The sequence below is a fragment of the Diachasma alloeum genome, unplaced genomic scaffold, assembly GCF_001412515.2.
Source record: "Diachasma alloeum isolate Michigan unplaced genomic scaffold, Dall2.0 Dall_scaffold_00299, whole genome shotgun sequence".
Classification (NCBI taxonomy): domain Eukaryota; kingdom Metazoa; phylum Arthropoda; class Insecta; order Hymenoptera; family Braconidae; genus Diachasma; species Diachasma alloeum.
In genome coordinates, this window is record NW_021680438.1 from 1,237,945 (window position 1) to 1,252,861 (window position 14,917).

General features: G+C 36.4%; 1 protein-coding gene across 3 annotated transcripts in view; it reads right to left on the minus strand.

Moving 5' to 3' along the window:
* Positions 1-14,917, minus strand: part of LOC107039421 (protein scalloped) — a 239,001-nt gene that overhangs the window by 126,674 nt on the left and 97,410 nt on the right. For 2 of the 3 annotated variants that reach the window (XR_001460958.2, XM_015259021.2), the window contains exon 2: positions 9,472-9,552. The exons of the other annotated variant lie outside the window; for it this stretch is intronic. Coding sequence is in view for 1 of the 2 variants with exons in the window: in XM_015259021.2 (XP_015114507.1) it covers positions 9,472-9,508 (37 nt within the window). In the remaining variant the exon portion in view is untranslated. The remainder of the gene's footprint in view (positions 1-9,471; positions 9,553-14,917) is intronic. 3 annotated transcript variants of the gene reach the window in all.

The window sequence follows — 14,917 nt, forward strand, 5'->3', positions numbered from 1 at the left end:
CCCCCCCCCACACCCGGGCCGCGCCGGTTCATCCATTCATTTTCCTCCTCCGCTCTTTTGCACTGGCAGACTCCAGAGTCCACCTATTCTCCACCAATTTCACCCGAATGCGACTATTCGAGGATGGGGCTGAAGCAGTTTCACGAGATGGGTCTCCATCTCCCTCGGTTTTCCACGGTTACGGTATGAGATGCGTTGGGAATGAGGGGAGAAGTCGACTCGATATGGTTCGGGAGGGAGCCTGGAGATGCGCTGGAGTGAGATGACTCGGGAGAGGGTGGTTAAGTTATGTTACAGTGTGTTCGCACGGTAACCGCTGCTTTTGCGTCGTTCAGCGTTCATAATGGACGACTCGGGGGACGATATTACCCGAAAACAATAATCAACGATTATTTGAAATTCAAGGGCTGAATTAATTCCTGTTGGTGTAGTGAATTAAATTGGAGGGAGAAATTTATTGAAATTTTATATTGTAACAACTTGACAGAATTTAAGGGGAAAAGAAAAATTCAAGGGAGCGATGTTTGATTCGGTTTAAGGGGAGAAAAAAAAGGAATTTCAAATTTCACTGATGATTTCCTCAACTCTAATTTCGACGAATTTGAGGTCACATGACACCGCCAGATCTGTTTTATTTCCATTATTCCAGAGTAGTCTATTCATTGTTTTCCCTTCTATTGATAAATGTTCCTCAGATTTTTCTTATTCATATTTCTTTTTTACTACCGGAGAAGGCGACGCGACATGGTTCGAGAGGGAGCCGCGAGATCCGCTGGAGTGACATGACTCGGGAGAAGGTGGTTAAGTTACGTTACAGTGTGTTCGCACGGTAACCACTGCTTTTGCGTCGTTCAATGTTCATAATGGACGACTCGGGGGACGATATTACCCGAAAACAATAATCAACGATTATTTGAAATTCAAGGGCTGAATTAATTCCTGTTGGTTTAGTGAATTAAATTGGAGGGAGAAATTTATTGAAATTATATGTTGTAACAACTTGACAGAATTTAAGGGGAAAAGAAAAATTCAAGGGAGCGACGTTTGATTTGGTTTAAGGATGTTCTACACCCTTTCTGCCAAAATTCACGTTTTTTTAATTTTTCTGGCAAACTTATGATGGAATTGACGTGAAAAAATATAACGTTTTTGCGTTTTGTCATTATTTAATGACTGACGAAATTTTAAGGTGGTGCGAACATTTTCCTGCGTTTTCTCTAAACTTTTAAAAAGAATCACAAAACTGTAGAAAAAACGCATGAAAATTATCGCACCACTATGCAACTTCGTGAGCCATTAAAGAATGACAAACCACAAAATCGTTATATTTTTTCACGTCACTCCCATCGATAATTTGCCAGAAAAATGAAAACAACGTCAATTTTGGCTAAAAGGGTGTCGAACATCCTTAAGGGGAAAAAAATAATGGAATTGTAAATTTTACTGATGATTTCCTCAACTTTAATTTCGACGAATTTGAGTATTTGAGGTCACGTGACACCGCCAGATCTGTTTTATTTTGATTATTCCAGAGTTAATTTTGATGGCATGATTGGACTGAAATTTACATTTTCCATCAATTTTCCATTTCTTCAATGTCAAAAATTCTTGAGATTTCAGTAAAACTGTCAGTTGATAAATTTATTTTTCAAGGTACTGGAAATTTCAGTCAAAAAATTTTTACCAATGCCGTTAAATTTCGAGTGTTTTTACAAGAAATTCCAACTGAATCGAACTGAATATTCCAGAAGTATTAGAATATTCATGATTGATTTTTTAGGGAAACTGAAGTCCTTGACTTGAATGCCAAGTCTTGAGACTACGCACGGAGAGAAATATTCAGTAAAAATTACGGAACTCTCACTTCACTCACCGATTTATGGAATCGACTCAGAAAATTTAAGTGACGGTATCGTAATTTTTCACAAGAGATTCAGATAAAAATTACGGAACGCTTCGGAAAAATTCCGTGACAGTTCCGTAAAATCTCCTACAACCAAATTTCGCTCCGGAATTACGGAAAAGATACGGAATTTTTATTGAATATTTCTCTCCGTGCGAGTAGTCTATGCTGATCGAAAAATCGTCCAATGTAGTAACCAACGATTGAATATCAATACTCAATGCTCCATGAGAAATATCGTTTCATATAGTGAACCGAATTCTCATCATTTCTCATTGCAAATCACTAAAACCGGAAAGTGCATTCATCAAGTTGATAAATATTCAATTCTGCGCATAAAAATCACTGGTACATTCATGAAATGACAGAACAACTTAGTATTTCCTCAACAATTCAGCACGAAAACTCCAATCAGAAATTTTCACCAGTGTACAACACGCATTAGCTTTCATTTCTATCAAATAAATAACCCTATAAATTCAAGAAATAATGTCACCATTATTTCATGGATTCAATCAATCTCCTTACAGACCAAATAACATTTTCTCCATTGCAACACATTGAACGTTTCGAGTCAAATTGTCGAATTGAAAACTGCACTGCGGTGAAGTATAAAAGGTAGATATCTGGTTTGAGACGAGTCTCTCGTATAAAACTTGTACAGTCTCGTGTACCGAGAGCCGCCCCATGCGATATCGAGGTCGACCGGTTCTCCAGCAGCCGTTAAGGGACATTGCGACACACAGAGGCGTTTGACTCTGGCTATATATCCCAGGACAGTGTGTTGAACGCATTGAGAACTCCAGGAATTGCAAATAAATTATGATTAGTCGTATGTGCGGCGTTATTCGCTCGAGCGATCGCACCCGGGCCCCTGCTTGAGATCGGCGAAGAGGAGAAAAAATATTCATAACTGGGGGAATTATTATCAACGCAGATTGACCAGGCGCGCTTTGGATGACGACAAAAGTACTTGTACAGAGGAAGAAAAGTTTCTGGGGTTCAGTAACAGTTTCTGCATCTCAGTTTTTTGTGGCACACTGTTAAAAATTTTCGTCTGGATTTTCCATGCCAAATCCCGGAAATTTTAATCGTGTTCAATTTCCACAGGAAATCGTGTCATTGAAAGATCAAATATTCCATTGATTTTCTGTTCGAATGATCTCAAAAGCAGTAAAATACTTGATTTTTCAGGTCAATTATTTCTTGAAAATTCAGAAAAACCAGGGAAATTCAGGAGAAAATTGAAAATTCATGTAATTTTGTTTCTGAATATCCATGTTGCGATAAAAATTCAATCAAGTTGTGAAATTTCCATCTCACTCTCATTGAAAAATCATGAAATTCTTTGAATCTTTGTAACCATTTTTTCCCTAAGTCCGATTCAATGTCACTATTTCGAGATTTACTATCATATCTTGAAAGAAATTTCAAACAGTGTACTGTAATGCAGAGGTAACGTACTGGATTTCAGTGAAATTTTTCCGAGAATCAGAAGAAAAGTTCTAGTTCTCAGTCATTTTTACTGAAATCCAGTTGGCCATGTTATATAAATCAATGCACTTTGATACTGAATTTTCAAGGAATTCCTTCAATAATTCACGTAATTTGGCAGTGAATATTTATTTTCAATTGAACATTAATGTAAATTGTGGAATTTCCGTCTTCCTGCGGCTAAAAAAATGAGACTTTGGTTGAATTGTCAAAGAAATTCGAAATTCCATTGACTTTTTCCCCTTAGATCGAATTTAAGAACCCAGGGTTCAGAATTTCATTACCGCGGATTTCAGTACCAGACTTTTTTTTTCGGCGTGGGTGTTTGTATCATGGAGTAACTGTTCCAACACTGCCTAGCACGTCGGAAACATTATTTTCGTCCCGTGAAAAGTTTCTTTGAGGGGGAATAAAATATTCAGAACGCTTTATTCAAATAGGGGGCGTCTTGCGGAAGAGTTTGCTTTGTAGCAATAGAATCATTTGGTAAATAACGCGGGAGTTGTAAGATACAAGGGTAGTAACTCCAACCTCGGGAAATTTCCGCTTCCGTTCATTGGTGGAACGTTTTTCTGAGGAATAACACGGCCTAATAACCATATACTATTCAATTTCATTCGACAATCATTTGTTAAATTTTCAATAAACATTCATCGATTTATTTGATGGATCTACTTTAACAAGGAATTGTAGATTATTGCGATTATTTCCCCCATCACCCTTCCGAACAATAGAATTGCGGAATTCGATGTCCCGTGGTCCAATCAGAACAGAATTATATCAATAATATCCCGTCGTTCGGTAATTTTCCCGTTGCCAAGCAGAATAACAAAAAATTGTCGAATTTACTACGATAACGCCGAATACCACAATTTTATTTATCGAAATGGTGATGAGGGAAATAATCCGCCGAATACCCCTTGAGCTTCGAAATGAATCGGAGTATTTCCCTCAAACTTCCCTGCATGCAAACGAATACGTCAAGTTTCGTAAGAAAAATCCCTCGCGCAAGCGCTCGGGATTTTTTTAACCTGCGAAACTTGACATATTCGTTTGTGTGCAACGAAGTTATCGGAAAATACCCAATGATTTTGAAGCTCTCGGGTATTATAACCGATTATTTCCCCCATCGCCCTTCCGAACAATAGAATTGCGGAATTCGACGTCCCCTGGTTCAATCAGAACAGAATTATATCAATAATATCCCGTCGTTCGGTAATTTTCCGATGCCACTATTTTTTTTTATCGTTATTTTACATTGCTTCGACCCGGTTAGGGTATACTGCGATGATGATCAAGACTTTAAATGGTTAGATCGCACCATTCTACCCGGCCGGGATTTGAACTCGGAACCTTTCACATGTGAGGCAACGAGTACCGGAAATTTGAAATGGAGAAATGGCTAGGAGCCGGATAGCTCAGTTGGGAGAGCACCCGATGCATAATCGGAAGGTCCCGGTCTGGACTATCCATTTTTTCAGTAAAAATTTTCTGGTTATTCATATTAAGAATAATCCCGGTTCTCCTCCTACCTCATCCAAACCCCATCCAATCATTTCCTATGACGTCACAAAGATGTGAAACGCTATATAAATTCCTTTTTTTAATGTAAAATGTGACATTGTGTGTGTTGCTTGACTAGTTGATGAATATCATCAACTAGTTGTTGAAATTCACCAAATAATCTTCTCCAGTTACACATGACATTGAACGAAGTTCCTGGGAAATTCAATTCGGAACAGTTTTGAATATTGCTAATTGTGTATGAAGTTCATTCAAAATCATACGTAGCACAATTGTCCTTAATACTGCAATATAACGATGATACCTGAAAATTGACTTGAATCGCCTGAAAAAGACTGGCCTGTAGAATGACGTTTTTAAAAATGCTAATGTTTTCTCTCCCAAAACAGTTACTTTGCAAAAATAATATTTTTCCCAGTGCAGTTACCGTGATATTCGCAAAACAAATTAGTCATCATTGAAACAGTCCCACGTAGGCTCTCCCTTCCTAAAAACTGCAATTTAAATCGAAGAATAAACATTAGCTGCAGTTTACCGACCAATTATATCCGATAAAAATCTCCACCACCGATAATTGACAGTATTATAACTCGATTCGAAAATGAAACAAAAAAAAATAGCATTACTTTCTGAATTATAACCCAATAAAGATAATTTGCTATTTTCACGATTTCGCCCTCGATCTGTTTCTCACTGATTATCATAGGAATTACAGGGGAACCCGGAGGGCACATGGAACTCGCAGGCTCTCGCACACCAGATAGTGGGGCACGATTGAGATATTGAATTGTAATTATCCGGAGATAACGAGCGCGTAAGGGACGCGGTTTACTTCACCATATTATTACTGTCATAATTGGAAAAATAGTTGCTTGCATTAGCCTCCCCCTCCCCCCGCCGCGTTCGTATGTTCAATTAGCTACTGTACCTGAAACCCTCGTGTGCATTATTCCAATTGAAGTTTAAATAAATGTATTTCTGTTAATTAAACCAGTATAAATGTTTGGATAATGTCGAATCGATCTTGCATGATTCGAAAGAACCAAAAAAAAACTTGGGTAAATGCGCGTGACGGTCCAACGATTCTTCCAGTGGTGCAAATAAATTTTCGAATTCATATTCAAATACATGAATCATCGGCAATCGGATTAACGACGCAAAAGAGTTGACGAATAATGCTGAGGGAAATCGAAAGTCGTTCGTGTGACTGGTGCGGCGGACCGTGCGCCAGTGGGGTTTATTAATAAGTGAGGTTTGGAAAACACCTTTTTTTTAATTATCAGATGAACGATGGGGACGGATCACTATTTGTCCCAAGTATTTTCTTAAACAATACTTCAGCAATATTTTTGTTGGAAATGACTCAATTCGCATGTTTGTTTTTATGAGATTTTAATTTTACGAAATTAATAATTCATTCTTTTCAAACCCTCGACAGAAGGAAAAAATAAATTAATTCCGAGGAAAATTCGTTATAAATTAAATTAATTTTTCAACATTATTTTAAAATTTGTTCTTCTTTTCCTCAATGACTAGAAAAATGTACAGTTCGGTTCCAAAAAATCATATTACTAATGAAAAAATTTTTCCTTAGCCGGATATTTTTTCGTTGATTTCCAGTAAAAAATTACTGAAATACATTTCCGCTTTCCAATTTCCTAGAATGTACATTGAGAGAAAAACTAATAAGTGCTCTAACAAGTCTTGTTTGAGACAACAAAATCGATATTTTAAAATTACCAAAAGAAATGATTGTTTAGTTCGAATTTGAAAATCTCAAACATGAATGAGTGCTCTGCTCTCAACAACGAAATATTTGGCTCAAGGGGTGGATCATTCGTACAAGACAGTGCCTTTTCAGGATAAAAATATCTTTTATAGAGGGACGTTTATCGAGAAATATTTTGCCCCTAAAGTTACCAGATTGCTATTATATCATTATTATTATTTTATTTAAGAATTCGTTTTTTGTCTGTGATATTTGCATAGCCGAAATGACAAACTACTTTCCCTCGTTTCATATAAAACGTGAATTTGCCGGGAGCAAAATACGTATGGGAGCATCGAATAACGAAGAAGTAGTTCCAGAAATTACATTTCTTGCTTGCACAGAGAATAAAATTTTTTCGAAAATACTAAATCTATTTTTGCAATAAAAGTTTTCAATCTCGGCGTACGCTTCGCATGTTTGGCACAAAAAAATCCATTTTTGATCATTTTTAACAAACAATTTTCGTGGCAAAACCAGGACTTGTTTGAGAACTCTGCTGTTTTTCTCTCAGTGTTCAGTAATTTTTCAGTTGATTTTTTCTCTGTGGATCGAAATCAAATGAGCCTTTTATTCAATGCAAATAGAGGATTATTACATATTGACAAATTCCGTCTCTTCGCCATCCCATTAATAAAATCTTTATAAATAAAGTCTTCATACTCAAAAAACAATTCGCTCAATGTGAATGACAAATCAGATAAAAGTCAAATACAAGTTTGAATAAAAGCATCTCCACGAACGATTCAAATAGCCCCATTTATCTATAACTCATGTATGGATATATAATCATTTTTCAAAATAAATCCCAGTTTGGTATAAATAATCCCTAGAAAATACTCATTTTACCCCCTAAACAGAAAAAGATAGAACGCGCTAATCAAAGGCTCATTCTCCGTTATCGTTTTCAATTGCAGTTTTATTCACTCAATTCTGCTGAAATGAATTTCATCGGTGTATTGAGCACCGTACTATAGTCCAAGTGGAGAGAGTAAAACAATATTAATCCCATCGACAGACCGGGAAAGTAACAGCCTCTGTTTTTCCCTCTCCTTTCCACTTATTCCCTAATTTTTTTTTTGCCAAAGTGCGCCTCATCATCGTCTCGCTCCACTACCGACGAGCGGTTTATGATTTTGCTTAATTAATGGTTTCCCCGAGCCCACTTCCCCCCTCCTCCTCCTCCTCCTCCGCGCCGCTAGGTTTCGAGCGACCCCGCCATTAAAGCGCGCGTTACGCAATTTAGGAAAATTGCGAAACCTTTGATTCATGGCTGACACGGGGAGGGGGCGGGAAAGAGGAGCATCTCTGGGTTGAAAAACTCGGGTCCCGTGGGATTCCACGAAAATGATACACAAGCGTGAATTGTTTCGGGACACGAGATGGATATTTGCGGAATAGGGCGAGGGTTTCTTGCTGAGGGTCTTATTAGGACCCAGATCCTGGGGGAATTACTTAGGGACTAAATTAAGGTCTATCATGCTAGTGAGAGAAGGAGTTTCTAAATATTTATTTGAATATTTATTTCTATTGCGAGAATGAGCTTAGAAATATCCAAGGATAATAACCCGTCAATCGAGTGAGAATCATTCCTATTTTGAACTCCGAAATGTTCACACGGAGAGAAATATTCAGTAAAAATTACGGAACTTTCACTTCACTTCAGAAAATTTAAGTGACGGTATCGTAATTTTTCCCAAAAGATTCAGATAAAAATTACGGAACGCTCCGGGAAAATTCCGTGACAGTTTCGTAAAATTTCCTACAACCACATTTCGCTCCGGAATTACAGAAAAGATACGTAATTTTTATTGAATATTTCTCTCCGTGCATGTAAAAAATCTTTAAATTTTGAGTAACGACTAATTGTTGTGAAATTTCCGTATATATTGTTACTGATAAATCTACTCATTTCTGGAATTTTGAATGAAATCATTTTTCAGGTCCACATGACACTGAAAATTGCGAAAATTGAGGCAATTATTGCTGTAGATTTTCAATCTGTTGAAAATTCAATCAAACTTGATGATTAGTTTCAGAATGAGTCCTAAAGTCCAACTATTATTGAAAAATTCATAATCGTCTGACATGAAATGTCACATTTTGTTGAGTTTCGAAGATTAATAAATAATTCTATGAACGATTTTACTCTAAATCGATTCCAAATTTACAAGACTGAAAAGTCAAACGCAGCTATCACTTCAATTAAAACCAAATTTTCAACAGTGCGTAAACTTTGAAAATTTTTTTTTCTATGAAATACATTTTTTGTAATATAGAAAAAAAATTACGGTTAAAAAGAAATATTCTTAGGGCTAAAAGATGATTGTTCATAAATTATTGATAAAAGTCTTATTTAAAAAAAAATGACCGCTTTTTAATTATATTATGATTCTTCTTCTAATGTCATTTTATAAAATCTTTGCAAAATAATGAATGATTCACAGTCGAACGAAACTTGATTGAACGCTCCGATGTTCAACGATAAATGTTATAAAATAAATTAACAAAAAAAATTAGTCCAAGAGACTAAAATATCTTGAATTATTCAATAAAATATCTAAAGAAATTATTGCATGCAAAAGCGAAACAAAAAGCAGTGAATTAAGTATTCAAATAAATATTTTGCCTAGATCTATAATTGCAATATTTCCCTAGATTCATTCATCGCAAAATTTAAAGTCCATGGTCGGAAAAATATTGTCAACCACCACCAATTAAAATTTAGAGCGTGATCAATAGTGATGAAGAAAAAATAAATAAAAAAAAATGTCAACAATACCGATGCTATTTTGAGTACTGAGTTCCCAGTCTTTCATGAGGATTTCTCGGGCAGGTCAGGATGACAGCGACGTGGACGTACCTATAATGCATAAGGATCGTTTCGTATACATGAACCTCAATTTTTCACATCATCATAAATAACATCTTTTTATTAACAGCTCGTGCGAGTCTGTATGAACTACAACATCTAATAGAATTCATAATGAATCATCGCGGGGTGATTCATCATATCAATTGGCTCTTCAGAGGATTACAAAATAGTGTATTTCGATACAAGTGCGACGGGTGGGTGTTTCACGGGTGTGAAGTTGGCAGCGCGAGGCGAATCCCGCGTATTATTTTATTTGTCACCAATGTTACGCTCAATGAGTGGCGCACTGTACCTTCTTTGATTTACAAGTAACCGAAAAGACTTTTTCATCACTTGTGCGTAAAGTGAAATTTTCACTACACTGGGATGAAAAATAGGGTTCGACACTCGTGGAAAAAGTGTTCTTTGACTTTCGGGAGGATCACACACCTCCCACGGGTCAAAAAATACTTTTACGCACGCGTATCGAAATATACAAATTCGTTTACGAGTAAAGAAAATAGTATTTTATGTCACTAGTCCCGATAAACTGCGATTATAACCTCGCTTCGCTCGGTTAGATCGCGATTTTCGGGCCCAACGACATAATAGTATATTTCGATACGAGTGAGATGGAATTTTCACGATTGTAACGTTTGCTGCCAATCACACGAATTGAAAATTTCCGTTTCACATGTGTCGAACAATATTTTTTGACAGTGATGTTACGTTCAGCGAGTGGTCGAACTGGGTCTTTCTCCAATTAAACGAAAGACTTTTTGTTGACTTTTCGTTTACGAGTAAACGAAATACACTGAGGAAAAAAATTAGTTTTGCCAAATATCCATTTACTTGAGAGAAGTATTTATTTTGTCAATTCCATATTTCTTCTGCCGACTCATTCCCGGTCAATTCTCATTAGGCTTCAATTGTGACAATGATATTGCTCTAGAAGATGATCATGTTAGCTGTGATCTTGAGTGAGCTCCCTCAATAATTATCAAAATTGAAAAATTAATCAAAATTCTTTCCCCTATAGAAAATAAGAAATTTACGAAAAATGAATAATTATTGAAGGAGTGGAAAAATTAATCAAAATTCTTTCCCCTATAGAAAATAAGAAATTTACGAAAAATGAATAATTATTGAAGGAGTTCATCGAAGGTCAGGTACAGCATAGTCTTCCTCTAGAGCAACATGATTATCATAATTGAAACCTAATCAGGCTTGTCTGGGAATGACTCGGATAGAGAAATTCAACTTTAAAAAAGTAAATACTTCTCTCAAGTAAATAGATATTTGGCAAAAATATATTTTTTTCTCCGTGTACGTACACGTAAACGAAACACTTTTTGTTGACTTTTCGTTTACGAGTAAACGAAAAGGCACACTTCGGCACGAGGTGAATGTAGCAACAGTGTCAAAATAGCATATTTCGATACGAGTGCGAAAAAGTATTTTTTGACCCGTGAGAAGTGTCCAGCGCTCGCCGCAGGCGAGTGCGACTCCCCCAAGGGTCAAAGAACACTTCCCCGAGTGTCAAACTCAATTTTTTTACCGCAATGTGTAGAAAGCACACAGACCATACGTACAACTTCACATTAAACAGAAGTGATGAAGAAGTAATCACAGGTGTAACCTAATAACATGCAATTCGCAAAGTTTGTTTCCAGCATTTTACAAATAAATAAATTGCCCCAACTATTCAGTATTCTAACGAAAATTCACAGGCCAAAGGACAATGTAAACGCAAAAATACAGAACTTTTGTCTGAAACGCGTGAAAATGGAGAAATCAATGTTTATAGCGGGCATAAAAGTCGCAATAATTCAAGCGCAGAGGGGAAAAAAGCGTTCCGAGGATCAAAGGATTATTTTACTTTATTGTTCAACGGACATCCTGGGACTTTCACGTTATCCAGCATAAGGAATAGCGAGTGAAATCGTCGGGTAAAATCCGTGGGTTGCGTCTATCCAGGTAGTCAACCTCTCCGATGATCGTTTTCGTTAGCAAGTGAGTAAACTTGCGCACACGTCACGCTCCCAGGAATCTTCGGAAAGCGTGAAGACAACTTACCCGTCACTATTGTGCATACAGTCATAAATAAAAGCGAAAAAAAATGGGAAAAGTGCAACCCTCCAGTCATTGCTGGAATTTTTGCAACCCGTTCCCTCCCCCCCTCTCTTGTTCTGACATTTTTCCTTCTGGTCCCCCCCCCCCTTCCTTTCATTTGTAGTTCTATTTTTTTGCAGCGCGGAATTATGTAAGAATGCACGAAGCCCCCTCACTCGTTTCGTCCGATTACGGTTACTCGTGTTGCGAGCCACCGAGTGTTGCCCACTTTTGAGACGCTTCGTTGAGCCCCATGTATAAGTCAACAATTTTTTTTTCGCTGTTTATTTTTGTGAGTATAGTTGACTCTTCAACGGGTACTCGTGTCCTGTTTGAGTTGGTAATGGGTAATGAGTGAACTGCGCTTGTTACTTTGCACTTCGAGGAAAATGGTTGCTCAATGCAATGAGAGTAATGCAATTCAATTAACAATTCACATTGTGAGGGAAAAAAATTCAGGAGAATTTGAAATACCGTTTCTGTTGAATTTCAGCAATTAAGGATATACAGGTATTTCTAGTATTTCGTTTAGTTGAGATTATTTTGACATTTATAGATGATCGTTAGATGCGCATTTGCAGGTGGAGGTTTTGCGGTGAATTTATTGTTAGAAGTCTCGGAAGTAATTTTTCATTTTTAACTGATAAAAAATAGTTTAAAATACGATTCCTTAAATAGGTGAATAATTGAGACGTTGCTATTGTTGCAAAGGACTACATTTTTATGAATTAGGAATAAACAATGTATTTCCTATTCTAAAAATGGATTATTTAAAAGGGTAATAAATTTATGTTTACTTTCTTTATGTTTATGTTTACTTTCTTAATCACTCACATCCCTTCAATAGAAAATATTCTATTCCAACCTTTTCCGACGGAATTTCAATCGATGAAAATAAGCAGCGTAATTCATGATTAATGAAACTTCTTGCAAGTTCCTAACCTTTACACAATCCCCGATTATCCTATCCAACAACAAACTTCACAACTTTATCTGCTACATTATATACAACCCTGAGCATCATTTTTATTTACTCCNTTTTTTTTTCCCCCCCCCCCCCCCGGTAGTAAATGGAATGAAAGGCCGAGGAGGTGCGAACAATGCACCCTCTCTGTAGCCTTAAAAAATACATTACACGAAGAGTGATTTTCAGCGAAATAAGAGGGAAAACGACAACGGAGCAAGTTCCAAAGCGAAAAGTTTATGCGCCAGCTTCCGCTTTATCATTTCTTCATCCTCTTTTTTTGCCATTCCCATCTTCTGCAGTTTTTTTTTTTTGACAAAGTCATTTTTATCAGGATTTTATGGGAGCACTGAGGGAAGTCCCTGCAGATGTTCACCGGAGGTTGAGATTTATCACTTCGATGAGAATAAAATTAATAAAAAGACTTTCAATATCGTTGTTGTAGGGTTAAAAAGGCGTAAGTTTTCTTTTTCGTTCTGAATTGACGTGTCCATCTCCTCCAGAACATTTCTATATGTCAAAATTATAAATAAAAAGGAATATGAATGACGTATTGAAATAATTAATACTGGAAGACCGTAAGTCCAGTGCATAAGACCTATTGATGCAAATTTTTCTAAAAAATCTGGTAACTTTGATGAATTTGGCACGCGTTATTGAGAGAAATATCGACATAATATCACAAAACTAATGCCTTGCGTCAAATATGTCGCAACTTGGGGTTTCAGCGTTGCTCAACCCTTAAGTGGTCGCATAATGAGAGAATCCCCGCCGTTTTTTCGTTTTTTCTTTTCACACAAAAACTTCGTAAATGAAAAATCTATAAAAAATTGTATTTCTACTTTCAAATATACGGGACACGTCAGCATCTTTTTATCAATCCAGACTTACACCAATGAATTGTTAACATCTTCTGAAAACTCGACTCGCTGAAAATCCCCATGTTTAACCTCAAAATTTCATAATTTTGCACTTTTTCAAATCGAGCTCTTGGATTATCTGACAACTATTTCCCTTCCATACCTATTTCCTATTTATTCAAAGGTCAAAATTACCTGTGAACGTGGAATAAATTTTTTTGTTCNCCGTTTTTTCGTTTTTTCTTTTCACACAAAAACTTCGTAAATGAAAAATCTATAAAAAATTGTATTTCTACTTTCAAATATACGGGACACGTCAGCATCTTTTTATCAATCCAGACTTACACCAATGAATTGTTAACATCTTCTGAAAACTCGACTCGCTGAAAATCCCCATGTTTAACCTCAAAATTTCATAATTTTGCACTTTTTCAAATCGAGCTCTTGGATTATCTGACAACTATTTCCCTTCCATACCTATTTCCTATTTATTCAAAGGTCAAAATTACTTGTGAACGTGGAATAAATTTTTTTGTTCACTTTTTTTTTTCGAAATCATAAAATACACGGGGCGGGGATTCTCTTACCGTGCGACCAACTACACTGATAGAATATGTTGGAATTCATGCCTGAATACAAAAATTAATTTCTTAGTTTAGTTAAACATTTTCTCTTTTCCACCCAAGCACTCAGGGTGACATTTATGGCTTTTCTTAGAAAATAGAGACGTGAAGAAAAACAGTCCTCATGGTGAGTCACAAAGGAGAGGCTGAAGAAAATTGAAACAAGGGCCTTTTGTCAAATGGGTCCAGAGAGTGAAAACTCTCATGACTTTTAGTTAGTCGTCCTAGAGACTTCGTTGGAGAAAGATATACCTTCTGCGTGCGATCATTAAAGAGTTTTACTTTGAAGAATAAAACTAATGTGTTTTTATTGAGTATTCCTACACATAATCCAAAAGAATAATTCATTTATTCCAAACGAGATTCGTTAACTATTAACGAATGGTAGAGTTGAATATGACCAAATGAATATTCGTTAATAGTTAACGAATGGTTTACTTGAAAGGTGAAAGTTGAGTCAAACAAGGCTCCTCAAATATGCATTTGTTAACTATTAACGAATGAACATTTAGTGAGACCGCATAAACCCTAGCCCCCGACGAAATGCATTCGTTAATAATAACTAATCCTTTCTACACTGATAGAAAAGGTGGAACGATTCAGTTGCACCAAACGAGGCTTCTTAACTGTTACCGCGATTCGTTAATAGTTAACGAATCGTGGTAATAGTTAAAAAGTCTCGTTTGGCTCGACTAAACCGTTCTATTAGTGTATCAGTGTACGTTCGGGGGAGAGCTGCGACCACTTAAGGATTAATGATGGGTAATTTAATAATCAAAAAATGGGTGAGCAAAATTAACAATTAACTTATTCAA